Below are 18,519 nucleotides of genomic sequence, written 5' to 3'. Positions count from 1 at the left end.
TCAGCAACTTCTCTGGAAAGCACACTGGCCTTGGACTGAGAACACTGGACAGAAGGGCAGCCTCGGGGGTGGGCAGCCCCAGGGATGGACGGGCAGCCCCAGGCGCGGGCAGCAGGTGGGCTGCTCTCCTGTCGGCCTCATCAGGAAACGTCCGCCTCACTTCCCTTTGTAGGACGCAGTCAGCACCTGACCTGAGAACCACACTGACTGGAGAGTAAACTTTTGATACTTGAGGGAGATGTCTCTCTGTGAGTTGCCAAGTGGATGTGGAGGCTACAAGTTGGTCTGTCTGGACTCAGCCATTGATTTTTGAGAACTAAATCCACAGCTTCAGTTAATAATAACTTCTAAAGTAAATGATCTCACCTAAAGATATGCTGAGCATAGGGCTTTAAGTACCTATTGCATAGGAAATGAAGATTATGGGGTTGACAGTGGCTGGATTTCGCATGTTGCGTGTGTAATGAATAACATTACTGAGCTTTAGGGCCATGCTACGGGTGCTACGTTAGCTGTGTCTCAGCAGTCCTTGTCTCATTTCTTTGTGTTAACCCCAATTCCATGAAGACCCGTGACTATGTCCACCGGTGCTTCACTTGCAGGCGGAGCAGGCGGCCAAGGTGGAGAAGATGCGGCAGAGCATCCTGGAGGGGCTGAACTTCTCCCGGCAGAGCCACCCACTGCCCTTCCCACCACCTGCGCCGCTGCCCTTCTACCCCACCTCGGTGTACCCACGCCACTTCGGGCCTGTGCCCCCTGCCCAGAGCCGAGGGCGGGGCTTCACCGGTGAGCTTACCCTCAGCCTCCGTGCCCTGTGGTCCGCTGGGGTGTGAGGTCTGCTGCAACAGTCTTCACATCAGAAAGAAATGGACCTGACTCTGGCATTGAGGAACGGGGTGAGGTGGGGGCCACACGTTATCTCATCTTGCAGAGAGATGAGTTTAAAATCAATAGAAATGAAAATTCTGTTCATGCTCGGACTTAAGGGAGAGGGCCCTGCCATTGAAGCCACGTGTGAGCCAGTGGCCCAGCTGCTGCTGCTCTCCCCCCTCTGCCCCCCCCCCAGTCCTGCTGCAGAAGCCCCTCCAAGGGTGCCTGGCTGACGCTGCAGTGTTGCTTGGGACAGCTGGAGGGGCCAAGACCCTGCCCCAGTCCCCAGGGTGTAAGAACACCAACTGAAGAGCCTGGTCACTACTGAGGCTCCGGGTTTCTCCCAAATCCCAGTTCCTCACAGCTTCTGGTCTCTCTCTCTCTCCCTTTACCCCTTTGGTCCCCTAGGAGTCTGTGGCTTTGGAGGCCCCTATGGGGAAACTGTAGCGACAGGCGCTTATCGTGCCTTCCGCGTGTCAACCGCGGGACACTGTGGAGCCTTCTCAGGTGGGGACAGCAGCAGGACTACCAAGTCACAGACCGGTAATTATGCCAAGCCTCTGGAACTTTGCTCCTACTCCTGCCCCGCCCTCTCCTCTCTGCCAACCCCATGCCCGCTACTCCACCCCTGGCCTGCTGCCCTCCAGTCTCTACAGCAGCGTTTCCGGCCTCTTCTCAGTCTTCCAACATGAGCCACTGCATCCGAACACCTCTGACCATTAGTAAGCGACCACCCCATTACACCCTGTGGACTGTCTTCCACCATGTTCCTTAATAGCACCTTCTGGTCAAGAAGATTATGCCTTATAAAGAAGGTTCTTGGGCTACAGAATTTTTAGCTTTAAAAGTCTACTACAGTTTGTTTCATAGAAATATTTTAAAAGATCTCCTGTCCGATACATTTTAGATTCCTACTTCTTCTCTTTTCACTTTTATCAGGCTTGCAAGGGAGAAAAACTGTGACTTCAAAACATTGAATTTTGAAATATTGTCAGATGATCTTGCTGTAATTTGAAGTCTGTGAGTTGTGGATGTATCGTAAATACTGCATTTTGGGGGACTGCAAATCTCACCTGGCCACATCTCTAAGGTTGTTTGGGTACACTTTGGGTGACTAGGCCAGCTGTTCTGTCTTGACCAGGAAGGTTTTTCCAAATCTGTTTCTAGGCTGTGACCGGCATCTGGGTGGGTTGTGCATGCACCTCCTACCCGCTGACTGGTGCTGCCTGTCCTGTCCCTGCCTGCAGTGACCTGTGCTCTCTGCTTGGCAGGCGGCGTCACCTCACAATGCCTGTCTGGAAAATCCCTCTGGGTTAAAAGCTTGGGAGGTGTGACTGTGGACAGAGGGGTCTGAGGCCGCATGCTTCCCCGCTGCCCAGATTGGATCTGGGACTCAGAGCCGGGCTGTTTGGCACGCCGACTGCGGCCCCACGTGGCTCACTGCTCTGTGGTTTGTCTAGACTGACTTGCGTCCTGCGAATGGAACATGGAAAAAGGAATGCAGTGTCTCGTTCATATTTTTTTGTTGGCTATATGTTCAAGTAACTTTCATTGGATATCTTGTGTTAGATCTGTATTAAGTGACCCATGAAAGTGCAGGCCTGTGGTAGGCTTTTCTGGTTCATGCTGCCTAGCAGTCTCTAAACTAATGCCCAGATGATGAGGAGCTACTCATTTCTCTCCATCTGACAGAAAATAAGATGCCTGAGGATCTTTTCTTTTGGGTCAAAAGTATTGTTTTCAGTTAATTATTTGACAGTTTTCTTTGAGTTTTCTGGCTGCCAGTGACTTACATAGGTTCGCGAATACACAGAGTATCAGGACCCTGCCTACAGGAAATCTGATTTAACCACACAGCCAGAAATACCAGCCCATAATGTTTGGTTAAAGCAGTAAACTTGGAGTAATTTCTGAAAGAGAGAATCACAGTGAATTTGCAGACTTCCATCGCACAACATAGGAGGTACCAAGATGCCCAGTTGAGCCTGTGCTCTCCCTTAGAAGCCTACACATTTCTTGGTGGTGATCTGTTTCAGTTGTCATGGATAAATGAGCGCATCTGACTTACTTTCAGGTGTATTTTTAACAACAGTCAAAACCACTTAAAACCACACCATGTGCACATAGACATCCACATAAGAAAGAAGGGGCCTTCCTGGTCAATATAAACCAATATGGAAAACAAGTTACATGCTTTTTATTCTTCCTCTTTGTGATTTTAAATATTTCTCTCTCTCTCTGTTTGTTTAGGAATCCAACCTATACCTTCTCAGGGAGGGAAACTAGAAATAGCAGGCACCGTGGTTGGCCATTGGGCTGGCAGCAGGCGGGGCCGGGGGGCCCGGGGGCCCTTCCCCCTCCAGGTCGTGTCTGTTGGAGGGCCCACTAGAGGGTAAGTTCGAATCATGAAAGTGTGCTTTTATAAGTAAAACATCCCCACTTGTCTTTTTCAGTTAAGATTTCACTAAGACTATTTCCATATCGTTCAATATATAGTCTTTGACATCATATGGTGGTGCCATAGGGTCTGTTGTATATAGCATCATGGAACTATGCAAATCATTTTAATGTTTAAAAAACAGCCTTTTGGGGAAGAGTGTTATGTTTTAAATTGAAGGCACTAGATATGAATCCACAAAATGAGATGCCTTGGCACAAATCTGTGTGTGACCACTATTAGACCCAGTGTTTAACAGTCATGACATGAGATTTGATAACTTTAAATCCATTTGATGTTATTTTAAACATTTAACTGTTGTCTGCTTTTGCTCTCTCATTGGCTTAGGCGTCCTAGAGGCGTGATCTCCACCCCGGTGATCAGGACCTTTGGAAGAGGGGGAAGGTACTATGGCAGAGGCTATAAAAACCAGGGCGTGATTCAGGTACTAACCAGACAGAGTGTGCGCCGCTACTCTGGGGTCTAGTCCCCGTGTCCATTTCCATCCTGGGGTGGCAGGGGTGTTCCTGTAGCACTGTGTGTCCCGTGCTGCTCCCACGTGCCACTCTCCTCCGAGCCACCATGTCACACGCTGCCTGGAAGGGTGTGTACGTTATAAAGCACTGCTTAGGTAAACAGTGTTCAGGGTTTAAATAGAAAGTTGTAACTTAACCCTGGGACAGTATGTCTTTTTTGTGTCTTGTCTTCATTCAGTAGCTGTCCCCTGAAGGACGATCGGTAGGGAGCTGAAGTCTACAAATATTCCTGTTTTCATGGAAAAGCTGGGGTTTCCTCTGCTCTGAATGTGCCCTTTCAGCACCTGGATTCTGTTGAATCCCCCATGAAAACAGTCTTTTAGTACCAATAGACAGCTCTACTACTGTGTGTCTCTTTTCTTGAATTAAGATATTTAACCTAAGTGTGTGTATTTTTTTCCATGCTATACACAGAAACAGTGGAATATATATATATATATTAAAGATTTATTTATTCATACAGGCCAGAGATGCAGAGGGTGAGAGGCTTCACCAGAGACAGAGTGGGGAGCAGAATAGGCAGATCGACGAAGTACACTGCTGAGGGGGGAGCAGTGGGCGGGTCAGGAGAGGTCTGCCACGCCATGTGGATCTCCTCCGGGGCAGGTGGGGATCGAACTCATGCAGAAGTGGCTTAAGCTTCTCAGTGCTGTGCTTTAACCTGCTGCGCCACCAGGGAGGGCCGAGTGGAATATATTTTTAATACTCCTGTATCAACAACATATATTGGGAAACGTACTGGCAAATAGGAAATGTGACTTTTGCCTTTACCAGGTGATCTTAGTATCTGGGTGACTTGTGTTTTGATGAAATTGCCTAGTGACAAGAGCAGAGGCAGGGGCCTCTTGAGCCCATGCATTCAGGGAGCAGACAGCAGGCATAGCTGGCTCCTCAGCCCCACCTGGTCTCTTTCTACCAGCAGAGAGATGCCCTTTTCAACTAAAGGTGCTCAGCCTTACAACAGGGTCACTAGAGGGGAGAACACCCAGTTGACTGCCCCCCCCCCCGCCCCACCATCTTGGTGGGTACAGGGCTGTTCCTGAGCTTCTCATAGGCAGTGTATCCCCACATGGTTTAAAATGTTTTATTTTTATTATAATATAAAGGAGACATACAAAAGCCTTAAAACAAAGGCCTAGGTAGCCATTACTCATGGGATGGACAGTGTTCTACTGGTGTGCCACTGCCCTCCTCCTCCCTCTTCCCGAAATAACCAGGCCCCTGGAATTCGCACTCATCTCCCTGACACTTTTCCTCATCTCCGTGGTTTTACCCACACACTTGTGGCCCCCTAGGTACTGTGATTGAGGTTTGTTTACTTTCTTAATAGTTTGCTATGGCACCTTAGATTTTGATTTTTGATCTTGTGGGTCTTTGTCCTTCATGTCATATATCAAGGGACCACTTGGGGTATTCTGTTCTCAGGGTTGCTGGTTTTTGCCGAGTGCACATGTGGTTCTGTTGTCGTCTTTACAGTTAGTGGCTGGCTTCAGTGCTAGCTAGATTAGTGTATGTCTCTATGCAAGACAAGGAGAGCTGCATATTACTCAGGGTGCCTAGTGTCTGCCCACGTGTTCTGTATTTAGGCCTGTCATTCACTGGGGGTTGCAAAGTACAAGAGTCCTTATGGGAATGGCTGGGTATCTGTGTGCCGCAGTACTCACCCACTTGTCCTGGGCATTGGAGACTTGGTTCTATTCTTTGGTGGTTCCCGTCTGGTGTGTGGCCTGGATCAGCAGATTTAGGGTGATCACTTCTTATAGTTTTTTGGCTTCTTCACTGGGAAACAGCATTTTAAGACCAGAGTATGTGCATGCACCAATGGCTCTGAATGCTGTTGGAGTGGTTGCTGTACCTCGTGTTCTGTATATATATAAACACACACACAATACCAATGCATTTTCTTTTCAAACCTCAGATTACTGTGTTTTTATTCACCTCTTCTCTTTCACATCTCTGTGTCCTTCCCTTTCACATAGAATCACCATTTCTGGGCTTTTCCAGTAGAAAGGCTCATACACATAGCCACTGTGTGCTGCTCCTTTTCAAATGTTTTCCAATAAAATACCTCAATTTGACTTCCAATTTAAATTAGGACTCCAGGAATTTGACTTAACCTATTCTGTTTATGTCTGTATGTTCTCTTCATCCTGAGAACCCAGGTGGCTACATCACAACACCCATAACCGTCACTCACTTCACACGTTGGCTTAGAACAGCTGCTAACACTGCATTGCTAGCACCGCCCTGACAACAGCCAGAAGGAAACGCTGGCAGGCGCTTCCTGTTTCCCCACCTCCTTGCATTTTAAAACCCTCTGCTGCTGCCTTAAGCTGGCCTGAGCCTCATGCTCCCTTATGCCCACTGTCAACTTGGTGGTGTCTGCTGCCCTGGGCCTTTGCATCATTGCCTTTGAGGCTTCTCCCACACTACATCATTTTCTTCTGTCAGGCTTTGCTGACAGGCTGAGAATAATCTAATTGTCTTCATAGGAAACAGTCGGCTGTTGTGGCTTACATGTTCAAGCTGTGTTATGTTTCTGTCAGTTTAGTGACTTGGCTAACCTGCCTGCTAGTGCTTAGCATGACTGCTCTCTTTACATGCAATTTCAGATCTTTTATGGCAGAAAGTGTTCTTGAATTGTTTCTGTGAGGTGTTTTTTTTTTTTTTTTTTTGCTCTGTAGTCATTTTCTGCTCTCCTGTTATGTCTACCTCTAGTGCTTGGCACATTTTTAATTCTTTTTATCTCTTCCTGTTTTTGAGATAGAATTTACACATCACATAAACTTTGCAGTTCAGTCTATTCTCACAGTCCTGCACAGCCATCACTTACTCAGAACATTTGTTTTCCAAAAGAAACCCCTTTGTCCCTAGCAATCCCGTCCCCAACAACCCTGAATCTGCCTCTAGTTAGCGATTTTTCTGCCTGCGTATTTTATGTAAATGCACAGGCTATAGCGGCACTTAGGCCTCACTCCTGTCTGCTGGTGAGTGATGCTCAGATGGAGCACCACATCTGTTACCCATTCATTAATTGGTGGGCATTTAGGATGTTCCCACTCTTTGGGCTATTGAGACTAACACTGCTCAGCCAACTATACATGTACAAGTTTGTTTAATGTCCTCAGTTTCATTGTTATAATTGACTATTAATTTAAGATTTCAGGTATGCAACATAATGATTACATATTTCCATACACTGAGAAATGATCACAATAAATCCAGTTACCATTCATCCTCAGACTTACAATTTTTTTCTTATAATGAGAACTTTTAAGTTTAAGGACTTTCAGCTGCTCTTTTGGCTGCTTTCAAATATGCAGCCTAGTGCTACTAGGGATAGCCAGGATGTACATGTTTTTGTGTGGCCATGCTTTCAGTTCCTTTGGGTTTACAAGTAGGTGTGAGCTTTTGGGTCCTGTGGTTCAAGCATTTTAGGAACCACATTACTAGACTATTTAGCACCAGCCACACTCATTTCTATTCCTCCAGCAATGTGTGGAAGGTTCTGATTTCTCCACATGCCCACCAGTACATACTGGAGGTTGTTTTCTTTTAGCCATCCTGACGGGTGTGAAGGGACATCTTGCTGTGGATTTGATTTGCATTTCCCTGTCTTATTTCTTCTGGATTTTAATTTTCTTCCTTTTCACCTTCTTCAGTGTCTCGTTTAGTTGGTGTTCTTAGTTTAGTTTTCATTTCTTGGATGACTTTTCCCTTTCGTTTTGAAGCCTTCCCTAAGTTTCTGCCTTACTCCCTGGCTTTTCTTGAGGTCCTCTGCTTTCCCCCATGACCTGCCCAGTTATCTCTAGGTGAAATTAGTGTCCCTGCACCTGGGCAAGGAAGATGATGAGGAGTGCTTACTCCCTGTTCCACCTGAGGGGCCAGTTCTAAGTGGGTGTTAGTGAACAATGCTGTCTATGCTTGGGCATGTTTTACAGGGCAGAGCCTTGCAGGCTGTGATGCAGAGAGCTGGTTGTGGGGAGAGAGATGGTATTTCCAAATAGGCACAAGTTGGCTTTCCTTTCAGTCTTGTATCGCTGTGGGATAACCATGGGTTGCTCCCTAGTGCACAGGCCATGGCTCCAGCACCAGTAAGCCAAGGGCCACTTTTCATTCTGGCTGTGTCTCTGCGGGACTGGCTCAGTCCCATGTGGACATTTCCCTGAGAGAATGAGGACAGAAAGTGTTGGGTCTGAATTAGTGGACTCGACATCTTCTGTATTTTTCTCTTCCCCCAGTGGCCCTCCTATATTTTTATATTATTTTTCTTAAGGTTCCACGAAGAAGTGACAGTAGTGTCCACTTCTGGGCTGTTTCCATTAGTGTTTCTGAATTCAAGGATTGAAAACCGAAATAAAAGGCGCTATGGGGAATTGAGCCCAGGGGGACTGTGGTACCTCCTGTGGTGAGGTCCAGGTACCCAGCCCCATCTAGGCTAGGTGATGCTTTATTTTCCCTGATCTTTGGAGTAGGATGCCAGAAGAAGATGCTACCTTATTCTGGAAGATGAGGGACAGGGAGCCGCTAGGTTTGTAAGTAGCTGGCTCCTTCTGAAAGCGAGAGTCAGTCTGTAACAATGATGTTCAGCCCTGGAGATTCTGCCAAAGGACCTTGCCAATGCTTGGAGACATGCCAATTGGGTGTGATTATGGCATCCAGAGTTCCACCTGGGCAGGGGCCTGGATGCAGTTGACCCCATAGTGCACTGATGGCCCCACAACAGAATTACTTGTATCCAAATGTCAGAGTGCAAGCTGAGAACCCCCTGGCCCAAGACAGGACCCACTGAAACAATCAGACTGAATCTCTGACTCTTCCAAGAAGCCTGGTTTTCTAGGAGGTGTGCTGAATCCTCTCAAAGTTCATTTCTTCCAGAGGTTTATGAATCTCAAGAGGAGTAGGGCAGTTGACTCACAGGAGTTAAATCACAAACACAGGTTGCAAAGTATTAATACAGACTTGCTTCTGATTGGGGTTGCCCAGAGAGGACTTTGTTTAACTTTCCTCCCTGGTGGCACAGCGGGTTAAAGCACAGCACTATGCAGCTTAAAGCCACTTCAGCAGGAGTTCAATCCCAGCAAGAGAGGTGATCCACATGGCACAGCAGCGCTCCCCTTACCCACCCACTGCTCCCCTCAGCACTGTACTTTGCCAATCTGCCTGTTCTGCTCCCCACTCTGTCTCTGGTGAATCCTCTCACTGCCCCTGTACCTCTGGCCTGTACCCCAGTTCTCTATGCATAAATAAATCTTTAAAAAAATTTCCATTTCCCAGTTGAAAAGGTGAGTATGGGAGTTGGTGTTCATGAAGGCGATGGCAGAGATCTAAAATTCTAGAGGTGTCTTATTGAGGGGTATTTGTTACGGTATATGATGTAGCTCATACTAAAGGATTAGGTAGAGGGATCACCTCACTGTTGGGACTTCACTCCAGAAAAGCTGAGACAGGAGACACTTCTTGCCAGCTGACGTGAAGCAAAGATAGTGTACTGTGGCGTCCAGAGTGCACAGACTGCACAAGAGTGTACCAAAGATGTTCGCGCTGTGTGCTTTGGGAGTATCAGCTGGAGAGACTGTAGAGTATTTGGAGGGTAGAGGGTTACAGAGTCTGTAACATAGAGCGACTGTGTAGGCAGCAGTGTTGATAGGATATCGGCTATGTGGCATGTGTACTGAAAAGCTTATTGCATATATAGGAGAAAGGAGCACATGCACAGGTATATAGAGAAGTTGCTAGAAGCTAGACAGCCTGGCACAGATGGAATGTATAGGGTATGTAGACCACAGGCTGTATATCCTAGAAGGTAGAGAATGTGTGCCGTCATATGCAGTGTTACAGAGCACAGCTCCCAAGGAGCCAGTCACGTTCTCTCTTCTGTCCTTGAACCCACAGCAGGTGTCATCAGGCCAGGGTTGATGTCCCCTCTTGGCCCCTACTCACCAGAGCTGCCTTACCATTTGCTGTCCTTCAATCTAACAGGGCAAACCTCCTTATGCTGCTTCCGCAGAAGAAGTGGCCAAAGAGCTGAAGTCGAGATCCGGGGAATCCAAGTCCTCCGCTGTGTCTTCAGACGGGTCCCTGGCTGAAAATGGAGCGGTGGCTGAGGAGAAGCCGGCTCCCCAGATGAACGGGAGCGCAGGCGACGCCAGGGCCCCCAGCCACTCGGAAAGTGCCTTGAACAATGACTCTAAGACGTGCAATACAAATCCTCACTTACATGCACTAAGTTCAGACGGCGCTTGCCGTAGAGCTGATGCTCTGCAGGCCGCTGTCTTAAAGAAAGAAGAGTAAACTTATTTTTTATAGAGGGTGAAGGATGCTGGAAGGGTAAGGATTTAGGAATATCTGGAGAGAAAGAGAGCCTACAGTTATGTACATTTTTTCCTTTCCGTAAGAGAAAAATGAGGACTTTGGAAATTCGGATCCCTCTTTGATATCAGAGATTTAAACAACACGTTTTCAGTTTTAACCAGTTGTAGTCAAAATGCTACAATAAACAAAAAAGAGAGAAAGAAAATGAAGAGCATTTGACTCCCACACTTAAAATGAAGTACACACACAGTTTAAACTGGTTATGACAAAAGCCTATAGTTGTGTTTCTTGAACTATAAAGAAAACAAATTTTGGCAGTCTTTAAGTATATATAGCTTAAAATATCATTTTTAGCATTTGGCACCATATGTATGCCATTATATTTGATTTTGCATTACTGTTTCACAAGAAAGCTTTGTTAAAGGCTTTGATTTTATGATTATGAAAGAAATAAGGCACAACCACAGTTTTCTTTCTTACTTAAATTTCATCACTGTTGATGTGGTTCTTTTGTGTTTTAAAAAAAAAGTGCAACTATCAAAACTAAAAAATTATAGAGTAATATTGCCGTTCTGCTGATTTTAAATACACAGTACATCATACATACTTTACAAGCAAGTTACATGGAGATAAAGTTGAAATCATAGAAGATGCAAATGACCTCTCAAAATCAACAATGTGTTCTGAAACTTCGTGACCTAATACCATGCCTCTGTGATCAATGAACTATGTGGTTTTGAATCGGATGTAGACCATTAGTGCTACTACTTGAGCTAAACTTCTGCATGGTTCATAATTTTAAAAGTGTGTAGTTAATATTATGCATGTTATCGTCCTTTCTTCCATTCTTACCAGTATGTGCCCATTTGCAAAACAAAAATGCTAATAATCAGTAATAGTCCTATAAAAAATGTTAACTCTGTTTAGTCATTGACTGATCTTGCTCTAACCTTAAAATTTTGTGATTATTGACCTCTGTTGCATTTATTCTAAAACCCCCCCCCCAAATTATCTAGCCGTTTCGAATATCAACATTACCCTGGTGTACTCACCGCTGTATGCATTATTGTTCTTTGTTGCTGTTTTATGCCTTCATATTAGCAAAATATGAAATTCTGTGAAAAACAAAAAAATCCCTTTGATCTTTAAAAAAAAAACACAAAAAAAACACCCCCCCTTTGTAGCAAGAAACAAATTGCTTGTTCTTGAGAACTTTCCCATCAAGAATTTAGTAGAAGCAGGTATACTTATATCATTTTGATGTTTTTGTTAATGTTTCCAAACAATGTACTTTGAAATCAGAATCACTTCTTATTCGTTTTCATATAATTCTCCTGATGCTCTTCATCACACATTAGTGATCAGAAATGAGATGTAATTCCCCAATCCCTGCCCGCAAGACCTGAGTAGGATCTTACTGTAAGTTGAAGGGAGTTTTGCCCTAACTCATGGATTGTGCAAGAATGAACTGCTGTTGGGTTTGACTGATTGTAGACGGGTTGTGGTGTGGTGTATCTGAAGGCTATTGAATGCAACTTACAATGCTTAATAAAAATCTCTATTCTTTTAGTATAAAGGATGTTGTGGCTTCAAATTTCCTTATAAAAATATGCATTCGATTGAGGTTTGATTAAAATTGAGTAACTGTAGCACTTGGGTGAGTGACCAAAATTTAGAACCCCCCTGTCCTCTCTGATTCCAGGTTTCTAGCTCTAATGGAACATACACCCGTGGTTGACTGAAAATTCTATGCTGATGTTTACGCCTGAATTTCATAGATTCAGAACAACATTCTGATAGTGCAGGCTTAGACATCGAACTTCAATTTTTAAAGACAACCCAAGGAAATTATGACTGGAGTAAACCATGTATTTAAGATGGATATTAGAGTTGTAGCTGTGTCCACCGCTTTGCCTTCCTTGTAGCCTCTCGGTGGTGGATGTGGAGAGGGCAGCAGACAGGACTGAAGAAAGGGAATGGGACACCCTAAGAAAGGTCCGAGGGTGCTTGGTGGTCATCTTGCTGTCCATTCTTGGGATTGTCCAGATCTGGAAGGCGGATTCCAGGATAGGGTGGAGGAGGGAGGGCTGGAAGAACGGAGCTGGACTTCGGGTAAAGGAGTGGGACTAGACGCGCCGGGAGATCCCGGGGTTGGGAGTAGCTAGTAAAACGGAAAGGGTTCAGTGTGGGCGTGGGCTGAGCTGAAAGAGTCCTGGGAGCTGGAAAGGCCCGGAGGCTGCCCACCCCCGGACTCAGCCCAACTTCTGTGTCAGAAGGCGCGGACTGGGCGCCTGCGGCACACTTCCTGACTGTACGCTGGACGGAAGTGGACTCTGCTCAGGGAGTGGTTGAGCCTGTGCGTGAGGCGGAAATGGCCTTGCGTGGGGCGGGGCGAGGCGGGGCCTGGCGTAGAGAGGAGGGTTAGGGTGGAGTCCTCAAGCCGGCGGGGCGGGGTCCTGCGGGAGGAGGGCGAGGCCGCGCGTGCGCGGAAGCTCTAGGCGTCCCCCACCTCCGCCCTGCGCCAATCTGCGCGCGCGCCACTGCCTGTCGCCCGTGTCTGGCGTGTGTTTGCAGTCCAGGCCCTAGGCGGAATCTGCAGCCCTGAAGGTGAACGCGGCCAAGTTCTCAGAGTTTCTTGTTTCTAGAACCCACCCCAGACAATCTCGCCAGACCCGCGCCTTCTTTCCTGTGGTCGGCACCTGAGCTTAGGGCCCTTAGAAGGCAGAGCTCCAGGTGCTCCGAGCGACCACTACTCCGATCCCGGGAATGACCATGGCTCTTGGTGCCGGGAATCCAGCACGGCTGACCACGGGCCCCCAGTGCCCTGAATGCCCAGGACTCAGCAAGTTCTCACTGTTCCTCGGAGATGTGGATTCAGGCCCTGCATTGCTGCATCATATTTGGTCAGAATCAGGGTCAACTACCAGGCCTTGGCCATCCTAATTTTTGGAGCTGGTGGGTGGCAGGAATGAAACTGCATCCTACAGAATCTGAGCCCATGAAGGACCCGATGGACCTCTCACCCTAAATGGAGCAAGTGTAACTCGTGTCCATCGCATGCACCCATCCTATAACATGATCCTGTAACAAATCTTTTCTGGGAGGGTTGTGTTCGCACCCGCGCGTTCTAACCCACAGTATTCCACCACCATCATGGACACCACAGCAGAGATCCCTCAAGTTGGGAGAGGCTGGAAGGGTAGAGGCACAGACCTGGGCAGTAGAAAAAGGCAAGGACACAAGTACTTTGCTGGAGACGCTGCTATCCCCCCATGCCACCAGGTGTGGGGGCTGAAGTCACACAGGTGACCCAGAGGCCGTGTATAGTCGATTCCAGTCCCAGTTCTGCCCGTGGACCCCATGCTATTAGAGTAAACCACACTCTCCCAACTTACTGCTTTTTTACCCCTTTTTAAATAACAGCTTTTATTATTTTTTTGTTTCCAAAGTAATATGTTCACTTGTCACTTTAAAAGACAGGCAAAGAAAGAAAAATTACTGTGATTCCTCCATCCTGAGATACCTGCTGTTAATATTAAGTCATGGTGGTGGGGGAGGGGGGATAAAAATATATAAATTGGTTATTGTCTTTCCTTTTCCTAAGTAATATAGATGTTTTGTTGACAAAATATCCAAGCCACATTTGTTACATGTTTCCCCATGTAACAAGTAATCTGATGGCTGTCTTTCCCTGCCAGTCCTGATTCTACCATGGCCCCACGACTCAGGGGTGGCTACACCATAGTGCTTGGACTGTGGCTGGACACAGCTTCTTCCATGTCCACAGTGTATTGCAGAGTGTCTGTATCAGGCACAGCAGTAAAAGGCTGCTTCCTTCCCCCATGGAAGGGATGGGTGTTCGTGTCAGGCACGAACATTTCAGGTAAGATGGGGTGATGCAAGCCCCTTTGAGGGAGTAGATTCCTGATCTTGGACTTGTGGCCCAAAACCCTGAGATGACTTATTTCTATGGTCCTGACACTCCAGACTGTGGTACCTGGTGACAGCAGCCCCAGCAGATTTATAGAATCTGTGTTTCACTTCCAGACCTTGGCTGGAGATGACTTAGCACTGGCTTGTTTCTTGATACCTAAAGTAGAGACCTGCAGGCAAAGACTAGGTTTCAACGTGAAGGTCTTATCCTCACCGGCTACTTCAAACCCTCTACAAGCTCTCCCAAGCCTATGCAATGGGAGAAACTTTGGCCTCCCTGCAGAGAGAGATTCCTGGATGTCTACCTGTTTCAATCTGCAGAGGGCCCACTGGGACAGGTGCTGTACCCAACTGCTGTGGAGACAGCCCTGAGGGAGCGGAGACCTGCACCCTCTACTGTGGTCCCTCTCTAAAAGGGGAGAGGACATCGCAGGAAAGAGGACACAAGAAAAACAGATCCATGTGAAAATGTAGTTGCAGGGGCCTCCCTGGTGGTGCAGGGATTAAAGTCTCAGTACTATCAAGTTATCAACAGCCCCTACGATGTGAATTCAGTCCCTGCCCAGGGAGGTGACCCACATGGCGCAGCAGACCTCTACTGAGCTACCAGTTGCTCTGCTCAGCAGTGTGTTTCAATAGATGTCCCTGTTTTGCTCCCCACTCTGTCTCTGGTGAATCCTCCCACCTCTCCACACCTCTGGCCTAGTTCTCATATAGATAAATAAATAAATAAAAATCTTTACAAAAGAAAAGAAAAAGAGAACATATCCTACAAAGGAAAACTCAGAGTGGCAGACCCACTCTGACCCCCTCCAGAAGGCCCACACCCGGCATTATGCATGTCCAACTCATAGTCCTGACTGAACATGTGAGCTAAAGGGAGACCTACCTGCTTCCCTCTGTCCCTACTGTGGTGCTATATTAACATCACCCTTTGGATGGTAAATTATATGCTCACCAGCAGCAAAACCTAGTTGGCTTCCAAGTTCTCACAACCAATGTTCATTTCCATGGGTTCTAGGAGATCAGCTTGGTCTAGGACCCTCAGAGGGCTGCTTTTGGAACTCTGCCCACCTGAGAAGAATCCACCTGTTACAAAAGGACATCCTGGATTCGTCCTTTCCTATCTGCCATCTCCACCCAGACAGTAGGTGCCTCCCACACTGCCACCTATGCTCTGGGGTACAAGGATGTTTACCTAGCTCACCACTATAGCTCCCCTGCCAACAAAGTGGATCACAGGTAAGATGAACAAATTCCTAGAGATGTAACTCCCAAGACTGAGTCATGAAGAAACAGAATTTCAACAGGCCTATAACCAGCTACGAGACTGAATCAATAATCAAAAATCTTCCAAGACAGAAAAACCAGGACCAGAGGGCTTTACTGGTGAGTTCTATCAACATTTAAAGAAAAAAGAACAGTAGTACTTCTCAAACTCTTTCCAAAAATTGGAGAGGAGGGAACACTTCCTAATGCTTTCTATGAGGTCATTACCCTGAAGCCAAACTCAGACAAAACCCAAGAAATCACAAGTATTGATGAGAATGTGAAGAAATCAGCACCCCATGCACTGTCTGTGGGTACAGCTCCATGCACTTCTTCAAAAGTTTAAAAATAGAACCACCATATGATCCAGCAATTCCACTTCTGGGTCTTTACACAGAAGAAGTGAAAGCAGAAATTTGAACCGACATTTGCATACCCATGTTTATAGCAGAATAAGTCATGACAGCCAAAAGAGAAACAACCCAAGTGTCCATCAACAAGGAATGGAGAAACCAAACATGGCCTACACGCACAGTGGAACATTATTCAGCATTAAAAAGGAAGGACACTCTGGCACCTGCAACAGCATGGTAAAGACTCTGTTCAATGAAATAAGTGAGTCACAAAGGGACAGATGCCATATATTCCACTTTTGAGAGGTGCCCAGACTAGTCTGACTCAGAGCCAGACTGTGGAGTGCTGTGTGTGGGGTCTGGGGTAGTCAGTGTTTCTTGGGGTCAGTTTCAGTTTGGGAGATTGAGACAGTTGTGGAGGTGCTGGCTGGTTGGGTTATTTGGATGCTGGTGGCATGGGCCTCTGGTGGTGAGGAGGTCTTGGTGCCTGCACAGGGCCTGGAGATGGGGCATGTTGGAAAATAGGTGCCAGGTACACATGTGGTTGAAGAGGATACCTCGACCCCCAAGATCACACCCCTCCTTTTGGGTCCTTCTGAGTGAATTCCCTGCACTCCCCTTCAACTCTTTTCTAGGCACCTGCTCTAGGGTCCAGGCCTCTGGTCTGGGTCACCTCCAGAGCTCTCTGCCTTTGCTGTTTCACCACCCATTTCCCAGGGCACCGTGACATGAGTAGTAGTGCCACTGTCTCCTTTATAGCAACTCGAGTCCCAGACTTGGGACTGTCTACCACATTGCTGGGCACACAGCAGGTGCTCAATACATGGTTAAGTACATGAATGGGAAGAAGGGACAGAGATGACAGGACAGTCACAGAAGGAGCTCGGGCTCTAGTGAGCAGGCAGCCTTGGGAGTGACAGGAAAGACCACATCAGACACTCCAGATATGGTAGACAGGCTAAAGACTGGAGAGGCTAGGGGGCAGGAAATGGACAAGGTGAGGCAGGGCGACCAGGGGCACCCCTGTGGTCAGCAGTAAGTGGTACAGGCGGAGGACTGACTCCCAGGACTCCACTGCGTTCTCAGGCCTTGGCAGGTGGCTGAGGGGCAGCAGGACAGACTCAGGTGTGAGAAGTCCTGGCTGGCTCCTCACTCCCAGTGGCCAGCTGGCTGCCGCTGCAGGCATGTAAGCAGAGTGGGCTCCTATTGCCCATGCCTTAGTTTTCCTTTCTGGAAAATGGCACTAACATTACTTAAAGTATCTTCATCTCTACCAGTCTCTGATCTGGCAGCAATTACACCTCAGGTGTCAGTGTGTTGCTGAGTGTGTACCAAACCCTCCAGTATGCCACACTTTCTGAGGGTGGGGTTGCCCACTGACAGGGTGGCATCCCCGTATCACAAGGGCCTCCCAATATTTCTGGAAGATAGCCGACAGTGGCAGGATGTGGATGGTGCTGGTCTGAGCACGTCCATACTGATGTAGGTGTTGACTCAGGCCTTGAAGATGGACTTGCAGGACAATGGGGGAGTATATCCTCCTATTCCCTCCCCACCAGCTTCCTTATCCGTCTCTCACCTTCAGCATGCAGGTCTCTCTGGTTAAGACTGTCCAGTCTGAGCTGAGCAGCCACCTGTTGAGCCACCAGTTTCTGCCTCGACTGAGCAGCCCACAAGTGGGGCAAGAAGCCTCTGACACCTAGCACTAAAGGATGCTGTGGGGCGGAAGGCTGGACTTCTGTGCTTGTGTTGCTGAAACCCCCAGCACCATGCAGACTTTGCTGAGGGAGGATGGCGGAGACAGTGCGGGTGCATGCAGGCCCTGACTGCAATAGGAGCCCACTCTGCTCAACATCCACAAAAGCAGAGATGCCCGGAGGATGCAATCATTGGAGGGGGGATTGGGAGCCTGCTACAGAATGCCCAGAGAAAGGATCCCTTAGAGCTTCCTGACTTCCAGAGACCCTGATGACTCAGGTGAGGTGGGGGAACCCCTTCAGGGCAAAGGTTGCAGGCCCACATTAACACTGCTGAAGCTGAGCCTACCCCATCCTCCAGCTACCACTGAGGACACAGTGGGAGGCTCAGGCTTACTGCCTACCTGCCCTTTAGGTCATGGAGGCCTAGGGGTTCTGACCAGGCTTTCTGATGGCTCTTTTTACAGAGCTAACCAGTGCTGGAATGCTCTTGGCCTCCCCTGACTCTGTCCTTTTTCTGGGGTCTAAGTATCAGAGTTCTCAGGTTAAAAATTAAGGTAAAGGGAAGCTGTGTTCAGGCCAGAAACACTGTCAGGGAGAGCAGGCGGGGTGTGGGTGGTGGGGAAGAACATCAGGAACCTCTGGCAGCCCCCAGTTTGGCAGATGGGTCAAAAAAAGTTGGAGCCAAGGAGTTGTTTTCAGGCTTTCTGAACAAGAAAGGACAGCTTAAGGGGTCTCCCGGGTCTGCCTTTCCCCTGTACCTTCAGCCCACCTCCTCTGAATAACCCCCTGACCACTTTTTCCTGCTGGGATCTCCAAGTAACCTCTCCTAATGGGCTCTCCCAGCCCACCTGCCCTCCCAGGGGTCCCCCTGACCCACCTTCTTCCAGCAGGTCCCTTGACCCACCCACCTTTCTCCCGGCCCGGGTCCCCTTGACCCACCTTCTCCTGGCGGGGTACCCTAGCCATCTCCCCTGGTGGGTTCGCCAGGCCCAACTTCTCCTCGCCGGAGTCCCCCTGACCCATCCTTTCCGCGCCGGGATCACCCTGACCCACCTTCTCCCCGCCGGCTCCCGGCCCGCCTTCCCCGCGGTCCCGGCCCGCCTTCC

At 48.0% G+C, this 18,519-nt stretch overlaps 1 protein-coding gene across 2 annotated transcripts in view; it reads left to right on the top strand.

Moving 5' to 3' along the window:
* LOC101622337 (constitutive coactivator of PPAR-gamma-like protein 1) overlaps positions 1 to 11,734 on the top strand; it is a 79,392-nt gene extending 67,658 nt beyond the window's left edge. For both annotated transcript variants that reach the window (XM_012726464.1, XM_012726465.1), the window contains 5 exons: positions 603 to 786; positions 1,279 to 1,413; positions 3,121 to 3,262; positions 3,656 to 3,752; positions 9,826 to 11,734. In XM_012726464.1, coding sequence (XP_012581918.1) covers positions 603 to 786; positions 1,279 to 1,413; positions 3,121 to 3,262; positions 3,656 to 3,752; positions 9,826 to 10,137 — 870 coding nt within the window. In that variant the 3' untranslated portion in view covers positions 10,138 to 11,734. The remainder of the gene's footprint in view (positions 1 to 602; positions 787 to 1,278; positions 1,414 to 3,120; positions 3,263 to 3,655; positions 3,753 to 9,825) is intronic.
* The last annotated feature ends 6,785 nt before the right edge of the window (positions 11,735 to 18,519 follow it).

The sequence above is a fragment of the Condylura cristata genome, unplaced genomic scaffold, assembly GCF_000260355.1.
Source record: "Condylura cristata isolate star-nosed mole 26May11 unplaced genomic scaffold, ConCri1.0 scaffold00017, whole genome shotgun sequence".
Lineage (NCBI taxonomy): Eukaryota > Metazoa > Chordata > Mammalia > Eulipotyphla > Talpidae > Condylura > Condylura cristata.
This window is presented reverse-complemented; position numbering and strand designations above follow the sequence as displayed.